Source organism: Lissotriton vulgaris, unplaced genomic scaffold (genome assembly GCF_964263255.1).
Source record: "Lissotriton vulgaris unplaced genomic scaffold, aLisVul1.2 SCAFFOLD_754, whole genome shotgun sequence".
NCBI classification, from domain to species: Eukaryota; Metazoa; Chordata; class Amphibia; order Caudata; family Salamandridae; genus Lissotriton; species Lissotriton vulgaris.
This window is the reverse complement of record NW_028246384.1, coordinates 656,789-677,966: the sequence shown is the minus strand read 5'-3', so window position 1 is coordinate 677,966 and position 21,178 is coordinate 656,789. Positions and strand designations below refer to the sequence as shown.

The 21,178-nt window shown below is 44.6% G+C and overlaps 1 protein-coding gene across 1 annotated transcript in view; it reads left to right on the top strand.

Moving 5' to 3' along the window:
* The first annotated feature begins 2,852 nt into the window (after positions 1-2,852).
* The window catches only part of LOC147665970 (A disintegrin and metalloproteinase with thrombospondin motifs 19-like), a 632,122-nt gene continuing 613,796 nt past the window's right edge, over positions 2,853-21,178 (top strand). Inside the window, exons 1-2 of the mRNA XM_086949366.1 lie at positions 2,853-3,338; positions 7,144-7,739. Coding sequence (XP_086805492.1) covers positions 3,272-3,338; positions 7,144-7,739 — 663 coding nt within the window. The 5' untranslated portion in view covers positions 2,853-3,271. The remainder of the gene's footprint in view (positions 3,339-7,143; positions 7,740-21,178) is intronic.

Sequence of the window (21,178 nt, the reverse complement as noted above, 5' to 3'; positions counted from 1 at the left end):
TGATTTGCAAAAAGAAAGTAGACAAAGTCAGAAGGTAAAAACTTTGAATAGGACAATCTACGTGTTGTATACGACCTATGCTCCATTGCGGTTGGTATGAAATTAGGCCTGCTCAACCATAGATTGATACTGTACAGTGATGCTTTATTTTTTTTAGTCCCTTTTTGTTGACTTTGAGTAGTTAAAAATTCACATTGCTCTTACCCCTCATCCAATTTATATTCTTTTGGTGTCTTTTGCTCATTAACTTTTCTCTATTTTTCTAACTTAGTTGCATTATTTTCTTGTCCTTAAATATGTTGGTACTGCTTGAACTTAACACACATTTTCTGGGAGGGGGAATTGTCTGCTGCTTGTGCCATGCGTACCAAGGGTTGACTAGTGTTTCACTGAGACTTGTATCAATACATAACCATGTTCTGTTTGATAGGTTGGTAAATGCTTTCCATCCCAAAATGAATAACGCACTTTCTGACATTGTTCTAATAGCCATAACTAAAAATGCACCCAAGATATATGTGGTCCTTCCCAATACATATCAAATATTGGTAGTACTTCATGGAGCAGTGTACAGTGTAGAAAGAAGGGTAAAAGAAGTTAAACACTGAAGCTTTTGGTCTGGGCAATATTTTGACCATTGGAGGAGCAATTTGACATTGAAAAGAGAAAAGGGATATAATTTTTTGTAAACTTTGAGGCTTATTTATGAGAGTCCTGCATCACTTTTGCAGCACGTACAGTGGTACATGCGTTTAATTAGGGCTCTCAGGTTGATTTATGAAGCCACGCAAAGCAACCCTGTGTAGCTTTGAATAGCCTCATAAATCATGAGTAAGCAGTGCTGAAATTGAGCCGGTGCTTTTCAGTGCTTAGCATCGGCACCTAATCCACAGCACAGGTGCTTATAGCACCAATTAAGGACACACTCATTCAGAAGATATGTGATTTTCCCCAGAATCACAGGATGTTCAGCCACTCGGAGACTCGAACCCAGTTCGCCAGCTCTGAAATCGGCAGCTCTAGCCATTAGGCCAAATCCTCTTCAGCAAAATAAGTGCTGGGGCTCTAGTCGGGAGGCAGTTTGCACCAGCACATTTCTGCTGGTAGAGCTGCCTACGGAGGACAGTCCCACCAATTTTTATTTTACAAATTAACCACTGTGAGTAAGGCGATGCAGCACAAATCACTGCGTTGCCTTACTCTGTGGCCGGAAGGCATTCAATGGGCTTTGGGTGGTGTTTTCCCATGCAACACCCATGGAATTTGGCGCTGCTCCAGATTTACAAACTCATGTAAACCTGGGGAAGCACCAAATCTGTACTCCTCCTGAGGTTAGGTGTAACGAGGAGAAATATGTTTGTTTTGCCTCGTTTTTTCCTCTTCCCCATTCTGCATGACACATAGAAGGAGAAAAACGCCTTTTAGGATTGTTTTTGTGCAGGTAGGTGCTCCTTCCTGCACAAAAACAATTCTGCATGCAACAGAGGCACCCTTGCACCATGAACATTAGCGCTAGGTTGCAGAAACTCTGCAAGCGCATTGAGAAAGGACAGGAATGCACTGTATTGCTTAAATAGGGAGCATTCCTACCCTTTCATTTTGGCATAGGGCAGTGCAGGAAGGTGTCTTGCTGAGCGGCTCTACGCCAAAATCCCCAAAACGAGGCCCTAGTTGTATACTTGCTGAGCAAAAATTCAGGAATGTCCTATTGGTTAATTAAAAATGCCAGCTGATCCCAATAATCATTATCACACTATGCAAAGCTAGTTTCAAGGTGCAATTGCAATCAGCTTGCATGGTCTCCCCGGCAATTAACTTGAAATTGGTCAACTCAAATGTATTCCAAGAAAATGGAGTTTGTACCAGCCGACCTAATGTGAAACACAGGCACCCCAGTTTACAGAAGACATGCCGGTATCATTTCCAAACAAGAGTAGGAGAAATTTGGTTAATCATAACCTAAAAATGGAATGAATTAAATACATTGACTGAACTGAATGGCCATATGGAAAATGTCAGGAATCACCCCACGGTCATGTTTGGGTTAGCGAAGGATTTCCTAAAGTAAACCCATTAGTCTAATGGCCTGGTCTTTGGCCGCCATGCTAAATGAATACATTTTATTTACACAAAAATTGCACGTTAGCAAGTATTGAGAAAATTAAGAGGTTTTACTTCAGGTCATCTAGTCTTTTATTTCAAAGTGATCTTATAAGGTGTGGTTGAAATATCTGTGAAAACATAAAGGCTGTGTTTAGATAATGAGGCATTCCGCATTTTTCTTCTATAACCACAGTCATTTGCTAACCTTAAGAGGTGTCATAAAAGCATATTGACCAAGCACACCACTGCAAGACTAAGGCTTAGCAGGTTAGCATCCACTGTGACAGACTGGACGACACGGTTAGGTACGACAGGGCAATTGAGATATCGTGATAGCGTTAACTACCTTCAGAATGAATTGGGGAAGGTGAGGGTAATTCGTGGAGGCCACTGATTTTAGAAGAAAGCTTCTTTTTTGCCAAATGTCCATTCCATATTGGCTTACAGCCTGCTTCCTGGCACTATGCGATCTACCTGTTTCTACCCCCCGCGGGTTGCGCTCTCTGGATTTACGCGACTCTCTTGGACTCTGTGACCTCCTCACGGCGCCCTCTGCGCTCCTGGGAGGGCTGCGCGGCTGCCTTCTGATCCCAGCCGCCCCCTTCCCCCACCCTCAACACACATGCACTCGCTCCCCTTCTCCTCCCCCTGCTGCTCCCGCTCTCAGAGCCGGCTGAGCGCTGAGACAACGCGCTGCTGCTGCTGGCTGCGAGGGGCTGCCGGCTGCATCTGGAGAGAGGCGTGTTCTCTGCAAACTTGGCCCTCCTGTCTGCACTTTCTAGTGCCGCTTCTCTCCCTCCCGCTGCATCTGCGGACCTGTTCTCCCCGGGACTTAGGCTGGACTCGGGCAGTGAGACCTAGTCTGAGAACTCATCCTGTGGGCACATTACTGGCCGCCTGCTTAGACTGACAGTCAGAATCCCACCCTGGTCCTCAAGGTTTCACCCGGCGGCCGGCATCAAACGGAGCACCTCACTGAGCCACCTCGCAGCCGGCTTCTTATCACCGAGGGGGGACGTGGCTGTGCCAAGTGCACCCCTCCTGCAGAAAAGCAAAGAGGAAAAGCAGAGCACGCAGAGCCATCAATCACTTCTCCAGCCTTCAAAGTTTCCATCCGAGCGCTGCATGTGTTTGGGACATTTAGGCAGAGGGGACCAGAGACGGGGAAATGAAGCTGGGGCACGCCTGCTGCCTCTTTTACCTGCTGGGCTTCGTGTCAAACGGCATCATTTCAGGTAAGGCCTTTTGGTTCTGCTGCGCGCCAGTCTTTTGAGCTTTATTGGGTGAGTCTTTTAATGTCCGCAGGTTTGAATAGGCGCCATATAGCTTCCTACGCCGCTGTGGCATTCCAGACATCCACGTATGGGTAAAACGCGTGCTCGGGGCATACCTGCATATTTCATATTGAAAAAATAAAGGAGGCATGTGTCTGCTCAGCTGATCTCCCGACAGACAGTGTTGTCAAACATCTCTACTATGCTCATTGATAACAGCCAATGTACAGATACAGCGTTTGCAGATAAGTGCACTTAGTGTTCAGGGCTGCACGTGTATCAGTTCCTAATGGAACCAAGACGCATGAAGCATACTGCTTCTTTCTGCTGCAAAAATGAGTTAATTTCAACGCAGACCGGCATTCGGCACTTGCGCGTGTCCAAGGACCCCGTAGAGCAGGTGTTACTGTTACCCAATTTAAAAGTGCTCAGTCTAAGGTTCTCGGAAAAAAGGAAGTTTGAGCCGGCATACTCGGGATGTGAACCCATGCACGGCAAATCACAGTATACCTGGGTGGCAAGCATCCCCATTGGACCATTTTACCAGTATCTGAGTATAATTTCATGCAGAAGTTGAAACATACATCTTGGGAGTCTGTATGGCTTCAAGTTAGTTGCTGGGGCACGTTATATCCCTGGAAATGCAAGGATTGAATAAAGTGACCTCTTAGTTACTTTTAACGCCCTCAGCATCCATACTCATACACAGAAACACACTGAGCATAAATGCCTCCCATTCCGACTATTTCTTCTGTGTCTGTGTAGGGATATTGTGACCACCAATCGACACTAGGGGCCAGGTGTACGACCCTTGGCTTTTGCGACTCACAAAATAGTATTAGTACATTGGTCATGTAGGTTTTTGCATGCGCAAACAGGTTGCAAACCTGTTTAAGCATGCAAACACTGGTCGTACATCTGGCCCTAGATGGGTTAGGGCTTGCAAGAATACCGCACAATAGCCTTCCAGGGAAATAATCCGAGATACAGAGACAAGAACACCATCTTCTGGAACATTCTCCACATCTTTCTAGTAGCTGAAAGTTCACCTGAGGCACACTAGGAGTGCACAGATTTGACATGTTGGCATCCTGCAATGCCATCTGGACAATTACTGGATACAGGGGGTTTCGAATGAATGAAGGAAGGTAGATGATGCAGAGCACAACTCCATGAAGGGAACCTCCTCAGGGTACGTTTTAACATGTAGTGACTGAATTGAAGATCTGAATAAGTGTGTTTCAAGGTGTTGCTGAATCAGATGTGGTTACTCTCGGAGTGAAAGTTCCTAAGGAGTTTGTATCAGATCAGTATCCTCTGACTCAGAATATTCTGCCTTCTTTTGAGTTTCTGCACGTTCAGGGCGCCGGAATACATTGTGGGTTATGTGTGCAGGGTGGGTATTAAGAAGGACGCTTATGTTCTGTGCTTTGATGATTGATCTTGAGGTCCTGATTCAGAAAGGTACATTTATGCTGTTGTGTAAGTTAAATTTTTTGAGGTTTTGTCAAAGCAGTTTGTGAGTAGTATCTTTACGAATGCGGAGTCTCTGCACTTGAAACACCTATGTTTTATGTGCATTCAAAAACTCGTAAATCTCTTTGTGACTGCTAAACACTCATACACGTATGCAAAAAAAGTAAGTTGTGAAGCAGACTCCGAGTGTTCCTGTTGATGCATTTGTAGGCGAAGACCTCAAAAGAGGAACACATGGACTACATTTACTACTTCAGTGAGATGGAGTTCCTGATCTCTTTTATTGCTGCCTGTAGTTTGTTAGCTACTTAGAGGTGTGTTAATCGCTCTTTTGATTGGCGGAGGTTCCAAAACCTGGTGCAGTCAGATCTCAAATAAACAGCTGTTCGGAATGCTTATGAACGGACCTCTACCAGGATAAACAGAGGAACGAGTCATTTATATTGCTCTGTTTGTGAATATATAAATATGTCCTACTACAGAACTGCAAAAAGAACAATTGTTGGACAGAATGCAGAATAATGCCATACATTCAACCCAGTACAGAGATCTTGGCCTTAATCCAACGTTTTTTTGCTCACCATGCCATTCCAGTTTGAACCCAGCCATATGCAAATCAGTCTTGACCCTGTGCCCCATGGGAACAGTCCAGCATGAACTGCCAAGCCAGGTCCTCCCTAGACTGGAAACAAGCATCCTAGGACCGGGTCCTGGGCTCACTGTGCCACTGGAATCAAGCTATCCTGGCTAAAGAGGGGTGAAACTCTGAAACCGGTCCTAGGATGCTTGTTTCCGGTCCAGGGAGGACCTGGCTTGGCAGCTCGGCCTGGATTGTTCCCATGAGACACAGGGTCAAGCCTTATTTGCATATGGCCAGGTCTAAACTGGGGTGGCATGGTGAGCAAAAGAATGATGGATTTAACCCAGATCTCTTGACTGGGGTGAATGTTTTGATTTGTTATGCACTCCGTCCATCAATTGTGTGTCTTTGCTTTTGTGCCCTAAGTGCGCCAGGTATGCCCAGACGTGGGTCCTGGACTCACTGTGCCACTGGAATCAAACTATCCTGGCTGAAGAGGGGTGAAACTCCGAAACCGGTCCTAGGATGCTTGTTTCCGGTCCAGGGAGGACCTGGCTTGGCAGTTCGGACTGGACTGTTCCCATGAGGCACAGGGTCAAGCCTAATTTACATATGGCCAGGTGAAAACTGGGGTGGCATGGTGAGCAAAAGAATGATGAATTTAACCCAGATCTCTTGACTGGGGTGAATGTTTTGATTTGTTCTGCATTCCATCCATCAATTGTGTGTCTTCTACTACAGAACTGGCCAGAAACATTTTGTTCATAAATAACTCCACAAGGGTTCCTCAGGTACAAGTATAAATGTTAGAATAGCAGGATTCTTGAGGATTTTGGAAGAAAATCTGTCTGAAGTTGAACAAAAGTTGTCTAAATTGAGCAGCTAGCATTAGTTGAATTCAAAGAGTGTGACATTAGTGGGAAGGAGTGTGTGAGTCCTACAACTTTGGAGAGTCGCATACACAAATGCAGAGGCACACAGGGTAGTCTCAACACAACGTAAAAACCAATAGTAGCGTAGATAGTGGACAGAGTGAGTCAGTCAGATATTTCTTATTCTTTTATGTTCTTCTTGTTCTCAAGTGTCCACATACAAAAACACACTGGCAGCTAACTTTGGATAGTCAGCAACACATTATCTTGTGATTGATATACAGTGTCAGAATCTGTCGTGGTATCCAACAGTATGATGATGCCTTATATATATCACTGAGAATATTTTCCAGATTTAGAAATGTGTTTAGAATTGAAGCCACACAGTAGAGGCTTTGGTAGAATTACGTTTTACAAATGAGTTTGTAGTAAGAAAATATGTTTTTCAAACTTTTGGATGTGGCATGTCCATTGCAAATTACTTACAATTGCTGATGTTAGCTGTTTCGAAGGTGTTTTTAATAGGTGTAGAAGTGTAGCTCAATTATAGTGACCAACAGTATTACTGAAGGCACAAAGTAGGGTCATGCAACATTAACATGTTTTTGAATCTTGAATGAAGTATTATTTAGAAGTGTGAGCTGAAGTGGAAGTCAATGGCATGGGATACTATTAGGTTTATGTCTAAACTGAAACACAACAGGTCGATTCAAGACAGACGGAGTTTACTTCAGGATCATCTTAGTCTCTCGCAGTTAGGTCACAAAGATTCATTTAAGGCTATTCTCCGTATGCCTTGTAACTAGAAACTCTCACTAGGTGCCATTTGTATCCACAGGTCTTCAGCCTAATTCCGAGGATGAAGAGGAGTGGGAGATTGTATTCCCCTCCCTATGGGATTTCCCAGAAACAAGAAGAGGGAGTGGCTCAAGTTCAGAGGTCCTCACCAGCAGTGAAGAGGATGTGCCTCTTGTGTTGGGGACTGGTAACTCCAGGGAGGTGCGTTCAGCAGCCGCCTCATCCAGGGTGTATCCTGCAGAACCTATGCAAAAGGAAGAGGAGGAAGAGTCGCAAGAGTTCAGGCATTGGTCTAATCCCTTTGAGCACAGCGGCAGGGCAAAACCCTTTGCATCTCCTCATGCAGCTCCTTTAAAAGGAGAAGAAGATGTCAAGCAACCTCCCCCCTCCACTGCTTGGTCAAATGTAGACGGAGAGGATCTGAGACTGTGGGTGCCTGCCTTTGGCAAAGAATACTTCCTTCTTTTGAAAAGGGACAGCCGCTTCCTGGCGCAGAGCTTCCTGGTGGAGGAGAGGCTGCACGACCAGACAGGATCAGCAAAATCTGAGCTGGGAGAAAGGAGCTGCTATTATAGTGGCACGGTGCTCCGCCACCATGCATCCCATACATCCCTTAGCACCTGTGGAGCAGGGCTGGTAAGTATTGTGGCACTCAATTATACTAGTTGTATGCATTTATTTAAACATGCCAATTGCCACTTTAAAATAATTAGTCTATCACCCAAGTGAAGTTCATAGTTGGGAACTCTCAGGAGTTAACTTGTAATCACAGATTAGAGCCCAAACCGAGAGACAGATAATACACTCACAGGTATATACCATCTCTGACTTATCCATCTTTGTCTTGTTCCTATTAGTGGTTTGCATGTCTCTTTATGGCATAGGTGCTGAATTGTTTTTTCATGGGTCTTCTTTTCAGGTACAAAGGTGGTAAATAACAGCCCTTGCCCTCAAAGATCCTCCCAAATCATTACGAAAACACAGTCATAATAAGACCATATTTTAGGTCCAGTTGACAGTGCAGCGTCTCTCATTCTGAGTGGCTAGGTAATGCTGGTTGCATTGCCTTCCTGGAGTTACCAATGCCAGAAGTAATGGTAGCCCAAGATGGTTTGACTTATGGGGGAATTACAAGTGGGAACCCAGGAGTGTCACTAGGAATGAGGAATCACAAGGGGAGTTAGTAGTTCAAGGTCATTTCCAACAGCAATTCCCCATTCTCTAATCTCTGTGAAACTAAACCGATTCACGGTGTTCCCGAAGATCCTATATTTCTGACAGCATCATAATAGCTGTTAACAGCTCTGTCAGAATTATGAGGCCACTCATAATGAGCACCTCCTGGGAGCATGATGGATTGACGAGAGACCCTTTGTAAAAGGAAGTGGGTACTCACAGCATTCACGTATGAATAATTCATACATTGACGGAAAGTCCTAATAATGAACCGGAACGCTGTTTTCTTTGGCGACATCGGGCCCTGGAATCATTTATGGACTAATTACCTGAGCAACCAGGCTTGGCACCAGGTTTAGGTTGCCACCCTCTGTCCTGATGAAGACTCGCAGCTGAGGCTCCAAGTACCATCCATGAATCAGCCGAGTCGAAACGTCGACGCTGCCCCTCTGGAAGAACCTGTACCTACACCCTCCCTGTTTTCCGACGTAAAATTGCATTAAATGCAAACGATAATTTACAGAATACATGTAAATGAAAGTGATAACGTGGACATGTTTTCGTAGTCTGGTCTTAGTTACCAGTGTTTTTTGAATATCTTTATGTCTTTATTCTTATCTTCATGATTTGCACTTCCCACTACCCAACACCACTATCCTATTATCCTTTCGTTTTCGCGTGGAACCTATGTATTGAAAAAGAAACTCTGGATTAGTCCTAAAATAAATATGATGTTTTGAAAATTCCCTTACATTGTGGCGCTTTTTCATGTATGGTTTCTTGGCATATGCATGTATAAAAAGAGATTATTACATGCATAAGAATATAATTAATTTGTGTTTTTTGTTTAGTTATCAAATAACAGTGCTGCATAAACTCTACACAGCACCAATTGTTGAGAATTGAATTTAATTAATTATACTTCATGGTCACGAACCAATTTTTCATTCCCACTCGTAATGAGGGCCATAGAGTAGCCTTTTGGTCAGCCTCCCAACACTCAATGGCCTGGCTAAGTCAGTCCCATTCAGTCATTGCTTTTAGATAGTGTTTTCCCAGAGGAGTACACATCTCTCACCTTATTCTGTTAGCTTTTTTTTATTTTATCTGTCCTCTTCCTAGAAAGTGGTTCCAGTGTATGGAAAATAGACTATTTTACATTTGAAAAGAAAACTCAACGAAAACTCTTACTTTTTGTAACATTGAATTCTTTATCTCATACATGCACTGTTTACAAAAAGCAATCCTTTGATGTTATTTGTTTCAATTCAAAGACATTTTGATTCCATTTAAGAGAAAACAAATGATTGCAAGGGCTGCAACTGGGTTGTTCTGCTAATATTTTTCTGTAGAGGAATGCTCTTTGGTTGTGTCTAGCAACTACATTCAGGCATTTAATGGGCACTGATAACATTCAGAGTAGCCAACAGTTTCTCTGCTCCTGCAGTCATGCTGCTCCTGAAATGCAAATGCAGCATTCCTGGCTACTTAGGGAAAGTCAAGATGTCTGGCTTATAACTGCAATTGCAAGCCAGACGAATTGGCTTTGTCTTTGCTTGTTACTTTATTAAATTATCTGTGCCTATTCTTTTCTAACACTTGCTGTCGATTACTATCAGGACCTTGATTACAAGGTAGCCGGATTTATTAGCGGGATACTATGTGGCTGGAAATATCTTTTCTGGCTAGAATCCCTCTCATAAATCTGGCTATCATGAGTTCTTGTCCCAAGAATGGGGAATCACATACAGACCTACATTTGACGGGTCCATATCCACATGTAGTGCCCCCTTCAGAACTGGAGCCTTTCTCAATCTGAGGTTTCTCCCTTGTTTGTTGATTCTAAGTTTGTTTTTCAGGTAGGTTGATTTTGTTTAACCCCTTCCATGCTGATGACGAATCCCAGCCGTCATGCACTACGGTGCTCGTGTGCTGATGACGGCTCGGGTTCGTCACGGCCCCCCCCTGTTCGTGTTGTTTACAGAACACCAGGGGAATGGCGGCCGCATGGAAGGGGTTAATGGGATGTATGGTGTGCAATGCACAGTGCTTTGAAGGAGATGCTTCCACTTACAGCAGTGAGTGCAAGTGTAATATGATCTTATCTGCTAAGGTTTAGATCTAGCCTAGCTGCAGCATTCTGGATTTGTTGAAGCTTGATGATTAATGGTGTAGAGTCCGGTGTAAAGGACATTGGCATAATCTAGACGTGACACGCAGGTCTCGCACTTGCTGGCCACAACTGACAGGCAGGAGTGACCTGACTGTCACTCCTAGAATCACTACTCAGAGAAATCACCAGAGCAACCTTTGGAGTGGTCAACTGACTTCTGTGTACTTAAGCCAACTGACATGGGGACTCCACCAAACTCAGACGCTTTGTCATCAGCTGAAGCACAACATAATTACATTTGAAGAATTAGACGATTTTAACCAAAAGTCCAATCCTAGTAGCAGTAGCAACCAGAAGAATCATCAAAAGGCATACATGCCAACATTTACAGATATACATTACAAAGAAATGTCAAAATAGAGGCCCTAGGAAACCCAGCTTGCTTGTCATGTCAGTAGAAGGAAGCACTAGAGAGTTCCTAAGAGTTCCTCGTTTGTGGTTGTGGAGTGATCCACAGCAATTGAATGAATGAATGAATGAATGATTATTTGTAATGCGCGGACTTAGCCCAAGGGCATCAAGGCGCAGACTAAAAACATAAAGTATAACTAGACAATTACTGATACAGAAAACAAACAGCAGAATAAGATACAGTGATAGGCCTGGGAGAAGAGCCAAGTCTTCAAGAGCTTCCGAAAAATGATCAGGGAAGGTTGGTTGGACAGCTCGAGGGGGAGGTTGTTCCACAATTTAGGGGCCAGAGTGGAAAAAGCTCTTCCTTCCCATTTCGCTTTTTTGAATGTGGGGACCGCCAGCAGATTTCTTGAAGCTGATCGGAGGGTTCTCTTGGCGGAGTGAGGGCTGACTAGAGCCTTTATGCCATTGGAGCCAGAGCCGAACACGGCTCTGTGCGCCAGACATATAATTTTGAAGGAAATCCTGGAATGAATGGGCATCCAGTGGAGATCCTTTCTGGCCTGAGTAGCAGATGATAGCTTTGAGAGGTTTAGGACCATCCTAGCAGCAGAATTTTGGATCATCTGAAGACGATGGAGGGCTTTCTTGTTTATGCCCCCATACAGTGCGTTGCAATAGTCGAGCCTGGAAGATACCAGGGCAACGGTTGACTGCTTGCGAGCGTCAGGTGACAGATAGGGGGCAATCTTTTTAAGCATGCGGATGGTGTTACAGCAGGTGGATACAGTTCTGTTTGTCTGAAGTTCGAAGGAGACGGCCGAGTCAAAGAGAACACCAAGGTTCCTGGCCGAATTGGTGGGTTGAGGACAATCTCCTAGAGAGGGAGGCCACCAGTCCTTGGACCAGATGTCAGGGTTCCCTCCAAAGACTAGGACCTCCGTCTTCTCACCGTTGAGCTTCAGGTAGTTACGTACCATCCACTTAGAGACCGCTTCCATACAAGTACGAAAATTGAAGGCGGCCTCAGTGGTCGGTGAGGTAGAGGAGATAATAATTTGGGTATCGTCTGCATAAGATAGTATTTGATACCCAAAGGATCTTATTACCTCGGCAAGTGGGGTTACGTAGATTTTCAAGATATGAGATCAGATGAAGGTTGAGGTGGGCCTAAAGCATCTTTGCAGGGGCAGGAAGCAAAGATATTGATCGGAAGTTTTTTAGGACTTCCGGATTGAGCGAGGGTTTCTTTAGAAGGGGCTTTACAACTGCCGCTTTCCAAGGAATTAGGAACAATCCCTCGTCAATGGGCATATTAATAATTTGTGAGAGAGGAGGGAGGACAGACTCTTTAAAGATGGCTACATAATTCCCCTGCAGCAAGAACAATCATTAACTACCTAACTATATAGACAACACTTGCCTGGCGACAGAGGAGAATACACATTTTTAAAATAATTGTTTCACCTGAACAGAACTGTATTTGGCATACTGCCTATACAAGTGCTGATTGGCCTCATCAAAATGGTAGCTGCATGAAGGAAGCGATTGCGTGAGGACTGCATCTCAAAATACAAGTGCTAATTAGGGAGGTTTCAGATGTGCAAAAATAGAGTAGTACGATTTGTTGGACAAATTAGGACAGTTTGCCCTAATTCTGACTGTAAGTAGCAAACCACTCAACCGTATGCTGCTATCAATGACAGAATTCTGTCTTGAGAACAACATCTTCTTATTTGCGGGGACCCTGTATAGGCAAATACGTGGGACAGCCATGGGCACCTGCTTCGCCTCCAGTTACGCAAACTTGTTAATTGGCTGGTGGGAGAAGCACGTGGCCTGGGTCAGGGCCAACGAGAGATGGCTTGGCAAAATTATGATCTGGGCCAGGTACATTGATGATCTCTTTGTCGTTTGGCGTGGTGACAGGGCCTCGGCGGAGGAGTATGTCGCCGTGCTAAACGACAATGAGCTCAATTTAAGATTCACCAGCACCATAAGCAATACTTCGGTGAACTATATGGACCTAGAGGTATATGTGGCAGGAAACACTCTGCAAACAAAACTTTATAGAACACCGACAGCGGGCAACGATGTACTGCATGCAGCATGCCATAATCCCAAGAGCCTAATAAGAAATGTACCGTTTGGAGGACTACTCCGTCTGAAGCGTAATTGCTCGGGGTGGAGAATTCCACAAGGCCAGGGATGAAGCCACCTTGAGGTTTAAAGAAAGGGGTTATTCTAAAACAATATTGGCAGATGCAGCTAGTAGAGTGGAACAGATTGACAGAAAAGATCTTTTAGTGGACAAAATAAAACAAGAACCAGAAGGAATAACACGTATGATTACCAATTTCAATATGAGATCAGGGGAACTGGTAATAATTGGCACATTTTACAAACTGATGCCACTTTGAGAAAAATCCCACCACCTCATCCGTCCATAACGTATAGACGTTGTCAATCACTAAGTGACCACCTTGTACTCAGCCACTCCGAGGGCCCACCTAAAGTAATGACGTTGAAAACTGTCAAAGGTTTCTATCCATGCCTGTGTTGCAAGGCCCGTAAACATAGCAAGAAGAGATTCAAATATGAGGGAAGACCAAATGACCCACGCCCTGTAAGAGAAATTACAACATTTCTCAACTGTCTTTCAGATTTTACGGTATATTGTTTGGAATGTCCTTGCTCCAAAAGGTATATTGGAAGTACAATTCATCCTACGTAAAAACGTGTACTAGAGCATATGCGTGCTATAACCAATCGGGACAAAACATATCCTACAGCACGCCATTTCGAGAGAAACCACAACAGTGATAGGGACCTCCTCACTTTCTTCTGCCTGGATCAGGTGGATAGAAAAGAAAGAGGGGGCGACCGTGTCAAAGCTCTACAGGTTTTGGAGTCAAACTATATCACAGGTCAGCAAAGCAAATGGCCTATAGGGCTCAATAACGATGAAGAATTATGGGTTCACCTGTAAGATGGGCGTATAGAAGAACAATAAATTAATTGATGGAGATACAACAAAATAGGGAAGGCGATAATTTTCTTTTCATGTGGGACCACATGAATTGAGAATTAACAGCTACATCAGGCACTTTGCTCCCCCATTACTAAATGTTGCTGTTTATGTAAAAACATTGGTTTTAATACAGAGCGCTCTCTTTCACACACAATATAAAACTCTAGGACAGCCCATTCAGGGCTTGATTACAGTTGAGCAAACCCATGCAGGGTATTATCATCAGTGGAGATGGGATTTATGATTTCCTTAGATTCTGCTAGGAATTATAGCAAAGACATGTATACTTTTACCTTCAAGCAACATTATGTCGGAGATGCTACAATGAAATGCACCCTTAAGAAAGCACTGGAATGATCAAACTGTGTTGCATTAGTTGCATGCTAAAGTGGGATTTTATTGATCTATTTTTCCCTTTCTTTCCTCTCTCCACTTTAAGAATTTTCTAGGTGATTGAAAGAAAAAAAGATTTTTTTTAAATATTGCACTTGCAATTTTTTTGTGATCATTTTATCTAAAGGAATGCTTTTCTAAAAATATGTTTAAAGATGGCCACCACAGTGGGACATATATAATCAGTCCGCTTTCACTGTCTATTGAGGGCTTGCGGGAACAGTGAAAATAAAATGATTCTTGTTTGCTACACACACCAACACTGACGAAGCCGCAAGGTGAAACGCTTCTGTTGGAGGGGGCAGGGGGTCTGCAATAAACACTTTTAAAACTGGAGAACAGAGTGCTTTCCATGCTTCAGTTCAGAAATGGATGCTGACATGATTGAAAATATCTATCTATCTATCTATCTATCTATCTATCTATCTATCTATCTATCTATCTATCTATCTATCTATCTATCTATCTATCTATATATATATTCACAGAAAAAACCATAGGTTATAGACCATATATAGTTAGGAATTAGCATTTACAAAACCTTATTTTACTCGCATAAAACCATTGAAATTCGCATATATAGTTAGATGCGCTAACTATATATCGCGCACCCGCAATCCACTGCTGATGATGTCACATATTACATCATTCATGACATGCTCAGTGACATCACTGATGACATCACTGATGACATCTCAAATGACATCACTGATGACAACTCAAATGACATCACTGATGACATCTCATTTGACATCTCATTTGACATTACTGAGCACATCACTAATGACATCATTCATGTGATAATACGATGAACCTCTTCAGACTCTAATATAACCTTAGATACACTCAGTGGAAACAAAAACTCACAGACTGTCACTCATCCATGGAGTTACTCACACACCTAGTCAGTCATGCAAAGATTCAATCACACCTCCATTTCCTCTACTATACAGTTATACACACCTTACTTATTCAAACATATACTAACACATATTTACTCTCTTATACAATCCCTGATACAAGTTCACTATGATCCATACAGCCACTCACACATTCACTGGCTCTTATGCACAGTTATTTATATATGTCAACTCTCACATGTACTGTGTTTTACATATGTACTTACTTTGACATGTAGCACTGAGATATCCATTCACTCACCAATACACTCATGCACACAGTCAACCACCCATACAGCTATTTCCACATGCACTTTTGAACCCATACATCTAGTGAATCAACTGCTCACACATCTATACACAGAGTCATACACCTTCCAGCCACCCACACACACACTCAGTCTCCCATACAAATACTTCGGCAACCAATGAATAACCCATATTGTTACTCATTTAGCTACTGATCAACACATTCAGCAGTTCATAGAACAACAGATATAATGATGCACAAATTAAGACAGTTTAGTCACTAACCCATGCACTCAGTGAGACACATTTAATTACTCTCTCATACAGTCAGTCATGCACCTACTAAATCCTTCATCCAGACACTTATACATCCACTCATTCTTCAATATGTAAGACATATTTTAACTTTACAGAAACATACAGTCACTGGATGTTGTCATCAGTGATGTCATCAGTGATGTCATTTGAGATGTCATCAGTGATGTCATCAGTGATGTCACTGAGCATGTCATGAATGATGTAATATGTGACATCATCAGCAGTGGATTGCGGGTGCGCGATATATAGTTAGCGCATCTAACTATATATGCGAATTTCAATGGTTTTATGCGAGTAAAATAAGGTTTTGTAAATGCTAATCCCTAACTATATATGGTCTATAACCTATGGTTTTTTCTGTGAATTTCAATGGTTTTTTTAATACCAAATATCAAATGCTGTCAAATGTCAAGTACATGATAGGTAAAAACATTTTCGTGTTTATGCACGCTGATGTGCTTTGAACGCTGCCCCCCCTTCCCCCCCCTCTTTTCTCTTAGCAGTACTCTCTCTTTCCAGATAGTGAAGGGTAGTTAACGCAGGCCTTTGCCCCCGTTGTAATCCGTCGTGCCTGCTTCTCTCTCTATTTGATTGATTGCTATCCAAGCATTTACTGTTTTAGAATTGGTTCTCTTTGGTTCATTTTGTATTTACAAACAAGCAAAGAGTCGCAATTCTCTGTTTAGTCTTTGCAGATAGTGAAAAATAGTTAAAAAAAAACAAAAGGAACCGAGCAAAATCAGTAGGCCACTAATGGGATCTGTTTTTGACCTCGCTAAAATAGAAACATTAAGAACAACCCCTCATGAGAAATACGAAACTAGTAAGATGAACTTAGCTCCACACCATGATGGCTGCAAGACAGCTCGACTCCGCCGCCCACCCCACCCCACCCAAAATAACCACAAACCCTATGCAAATATTATAAATATATACAACACACCAGCAAAGTAACAGGGTAAAACATTTTATTAAATAACTATTTACATAACTATTTTATACTTTTTGTTGCCCGATCCGGCTAGCTCAATCGATCGAGCATGAAACTCATGCACTCTGATAGCAAGCGTTGCTGCTGATGCTATGCAGACCAAAACTGGTTTTCAGTTTGTACATTCTTCTAGATTTTTCCATCCAAGGCTGGTTGAGTTTGTAGAACGATGGCTTCAGATTTTCAACATACGGTGTGGTGGCGCGGACAAGTAAGATTTTCATACGTGAGTGTACGTTCATGGTTTTGGTCCCTGAGTTGCTTCGATGTCACTGCCATGCTCAAATGGCATAAGTTCTGGATGTTGGGTGCCATAGTTCAGAGTTCTGAGCAGCGCTTGTAACACTGTCTGAAGCTTATTTGCACCTACTGCAGCTTCACTATTCTCAAAGTAAGCGAGGGCCATTAGGTGGCCGGCTCCCGGGGTCCGGCAGAACTTGTTGCCTTTTGATGACTCTTCTATTCTCTTCTATTCTGGACCTTGTCCCACAATCCGTTTGACCTGAAGACACGCTGTAGTGGGGCGCCCCTTTACCGTTTCAGTTGCCATTCCGCCCGCTTTTGCTACACTGTGCCTCTTCCGCCATTCAGCTGTTTACCGCCCGCTCTTGCGACTACAGCGTCTCGCTCACCATGTAGTTGAGTTGCTTCCGCTCTTGCGATGCAACGATAGGCGGCTGCCACAGGACTCTCAAAATGGCGGCTGGCTCTTCAGATTTGGGCGTGGTCCACTAAAATGGCCCTGGGACACCTTGGAACTCGGACGCTTGCCTGATAGGGCTTGGGTCCCACTCTCGAAAGCGTCCCCTCAGCCTTGAAGATTCTACAAAAGTCTTAGGGGCCCCCGACTCCCGCAGGCTTCCGGTGGGGAGCGGCTGCCATGATTGCTCGCGGAATGACCACGACTGAGCTACGAGATGGTGGTACTCTCATGCTGACGCCAGCTTCAGTCTGAAACATCCAGAAACACTGTAGACTACCAATTCGATCAGTTCCGGTAGCGCCCCAACATGACCCGGTAGAGAAGAACTTGCCCTCCCCTCTTTGACTGATGGTTCTTGTTGCCTGTCCCTTCTGTTGTCATTTAACAGAACTTTTTAGACTGCTGAAAGGGGTTGTGTTCCGAACGCTGGTTGGTGGAGACATTTTGACTATATTCTGGACCTACGTTGTCGCGTAATGCGTTATATGACACGCCGCGTGTGCGCACCCGGAAGTGCTCCGGTGCGCGAAGCGCAGCTTCCAGGAAGCGATCCGGGGCGCGGCGCGCAGCGCGTAACGTAAGCATAACGGGTCATGTGACTTGTTAATAAAATTTTTTATTGGTTCATTTCACTTTTGTTATTTTAATGATGAAAAGCTTGGTCATATGACCTAAAAATTACGCTTTTTATTGGTTTTGAACATTATTTTTTCTTAAACATATATGTTATAATGTTCCAGGCTAATGTACTTTCCCGGAAAATTTACAACTGTCCTGCAAGTAAAATATATTCCTTTTTCGAGAAAAAGGGCGTTTCTTCGTCCCATGACGGAGCCGTTGAGTAAAAGAGGCTCGGCCTGCTGTCTTAGTCGCCGATACGCCTGATTATTAGATTCTTATCGATCACTTTATGTTGCAGGAGTGGAAAACACAACTGCCCTTGACCATTTATCTTTACTGCGTTCCTGCGTATTATACCTTTTATCCGTCATGTAATTGGACTGCTTTATTTCACTTGCCTTTTACTGATTCGAAAACAGTGACTAAAATTAAAAACTTTACCAATGTAAATACTACTACCATGTTTTGTTTTAAAAACCTTTATTGTGAAAATGTCAGTATACAAATACGGGCCTATAACCACGTGGGCCGGCCACGGAGCAAACTGAAATCGTATATGATGAGGAGACATTTACATTGTAGAGGAACGTAACGAGCGGGCCATTGGGTTGCAAGAACTAAGGTGTCTAACAGTTGCGGAATCGGTGGACGTACATTTTGTAATTAAAATACGACAGGGCCACTTACAATAAAATTATCTAGATATACATTTGCGGGCAAGTACCATGGGTGACGTTAATTCGAACTTTCAATAGTACAGTAATCAATAACACATCAGAACTTAATATCAATAGGGATGTCGAAATATTCAATCAATTCTCGTCCCCGCCCGCCATGAGCATCAAAACTGCATTCATATCTCGTGATATCAAGGTTGTTAAACCAGTACACAACAAGGATTTACGAGTCCCATTTATACCGGCGCCATTTTGGGCGAGGCCGGGCAGGTCCAGGATATAGTCAAAATGTCTCCACCAACCATCGGCCAGACCAGAACCCCTTTCGGCCCTTTATGCTACAAGATGGTGTCTTCCATTCAGAAAATATTGTTGGCAGCATTTTGAAAGGAAAGATAAACAGCCGTTCTCCTAGTGAGTCTCACATTGTTACATTTAGGAAGAATGTTGAAGAGTAGTATGTTGAAAATCTGAAGCCATTGTTCTACAAACTCTCAACCAGCCTTGGATGGAAAAAAAAATCCTGAAGAATGTACAAACTGAAAACCAATTTTTGTCTGTATAGCATCAACAGCAACGCTTGACTCAGCTTTGTGTGAAGCCGCCATTTTGATTCAATCAATAACGTCCCCCTGCACACATTCAGGGACCTGGTCGTGTCTTCAGGTCAAACGGATTGTGGGACAAGATGGAGAAAGGAAAAGGAAAAAAGTTCCGCCGGACCCCGGGAGCCGGCCGCCTATGTCATGGGCGATCTTTGGCCACACCAGGGCGATAGTGAAGCTGCAGCAGGTGCAAATAAGCTTCAGACAGTGTTACAAGCACTGCTCAGAACTCTCAACTATGACACCACCTCGGTGCCATCCGGATCTTGGCGCCTTGTGCTGGTTCCGGCCTATTCACACATCGGTCCGCTACTGACACCACCTCACAGACCAACGGGGCACCCCACGCCGACTTTTGGCGCAGCATTGTAGGATGGCCACACCAGAGCAGCAACTTGCTAAACAACACCTCGGTGCCATCCAGATCTCGGCGCGTTGTGCTGCCTTCGGCCTACTGTAGCCGCAAGTGCGGACGCAACTCAACTGGATAGCGAGTGAAACACCAAGGGGCGCCCCACTGCAGCTGAGGAGCCTCCATCTTGGGGGCGACGCACAGCATCAACAATGCAGTCAGATCCTCAAACAGCCCCCACTGACTGACGCAACCTCACAGGCCAACGGGGCGCCCCACGCCGACTTTCGGCGCAGCATTGTAGGATGGCCACACCAGTGCGGCAACTTGCTGGACACCACCTCGGTGCCATCCGGATCTCGGCGCGTTCGAGTCACTGTACCGCAAGAGTGACCGCAACTCAGCTGGACACGCCGTCTTTCGGCGCAGCATTGTAGGATGGCCACACCAGTGCGGCAACTTGCTGGACACCACCTCGGTGCCATCCAGATCTCGGCGCGCTGTGCTGCCTTCGGCCTACTGTAGCCGCAAGTGCGGACGCAACTCAGTTGGACGGCGAGTGAAACGCTAAGGGACGCCCCACTGCAGCCGAAGAGCCTCCATCTTGGGGGAGACGCACAGCCCCCACTGACTGACGCAACCTCACAGGCCAACGGGGAGCCCCACGCCAACTTTCGGCGCAGCATTGTAGGATAGCCATACCAGTGCAGCAACTTGCTGGACACCACCTCGGTGCCATCCGGATCTCGGCGCGTTGTGCTGCCTTCAGCCTATTCGCACATCGGTCCGCTACTGACGCCGCCTCACGTGCCAACGGATTTTCTACGCTTTTATAGCCCTATGCCGCATAACAGGTCATGTGACTTGTTTATAAAACTTTTCATTGGTTCATTTTACTTTTGGTTTCCTAATGATGGAAGGCTTGGTCATTTGACCTAAAAATAACACTTTTCATTGGTTTAGAACATTTTTTTTTTCCCAAACGATGAAAGCCCCACCTTGTTTCTGGATGTTTCAGACTGAAGCTGGCATCAGCATGAAAGCACCACCATCTCGTGGCTCCGTCGTGGTCATTCCGCGAGCAATCATGGCAGCCGCTCCCCACCGGAAGCCTGCAGGAGTCGAGGGCCCCCAAGACTTTTGTAGAATCTTCACGGCTGAGGGGACGCTTTCGAGAATGGGATCCAAGACCTAGCAGACAAGCGTCCGAGTTCCAAGGTGTCCCAGGGCCATTTTAGTGGACCAGGCCCAAAAGGGAAAGAGCCTGCCGCCATTTTGAGAGTCCTGTGGCAGCCGCCTATTACTGAACCGCAAGAGTAGGCGCAACTCAGCTGAATGGCGGATTTTGGCACAGTGTACCAAAAGCGGGAGGAATGGCAACTGAAACGGTAAAGGGGCGCCCCACTACAGCACACGAGCCGCCACCTGGGGAGGCCCGTTCACGCCGCCTCTAATCCCCCCCCCCCCACCCCCCCCCCCGGGGCGCCCCACGCCGTTTTTCGGAGCAGCATTGTAGGATGCCAAAACCAGTGC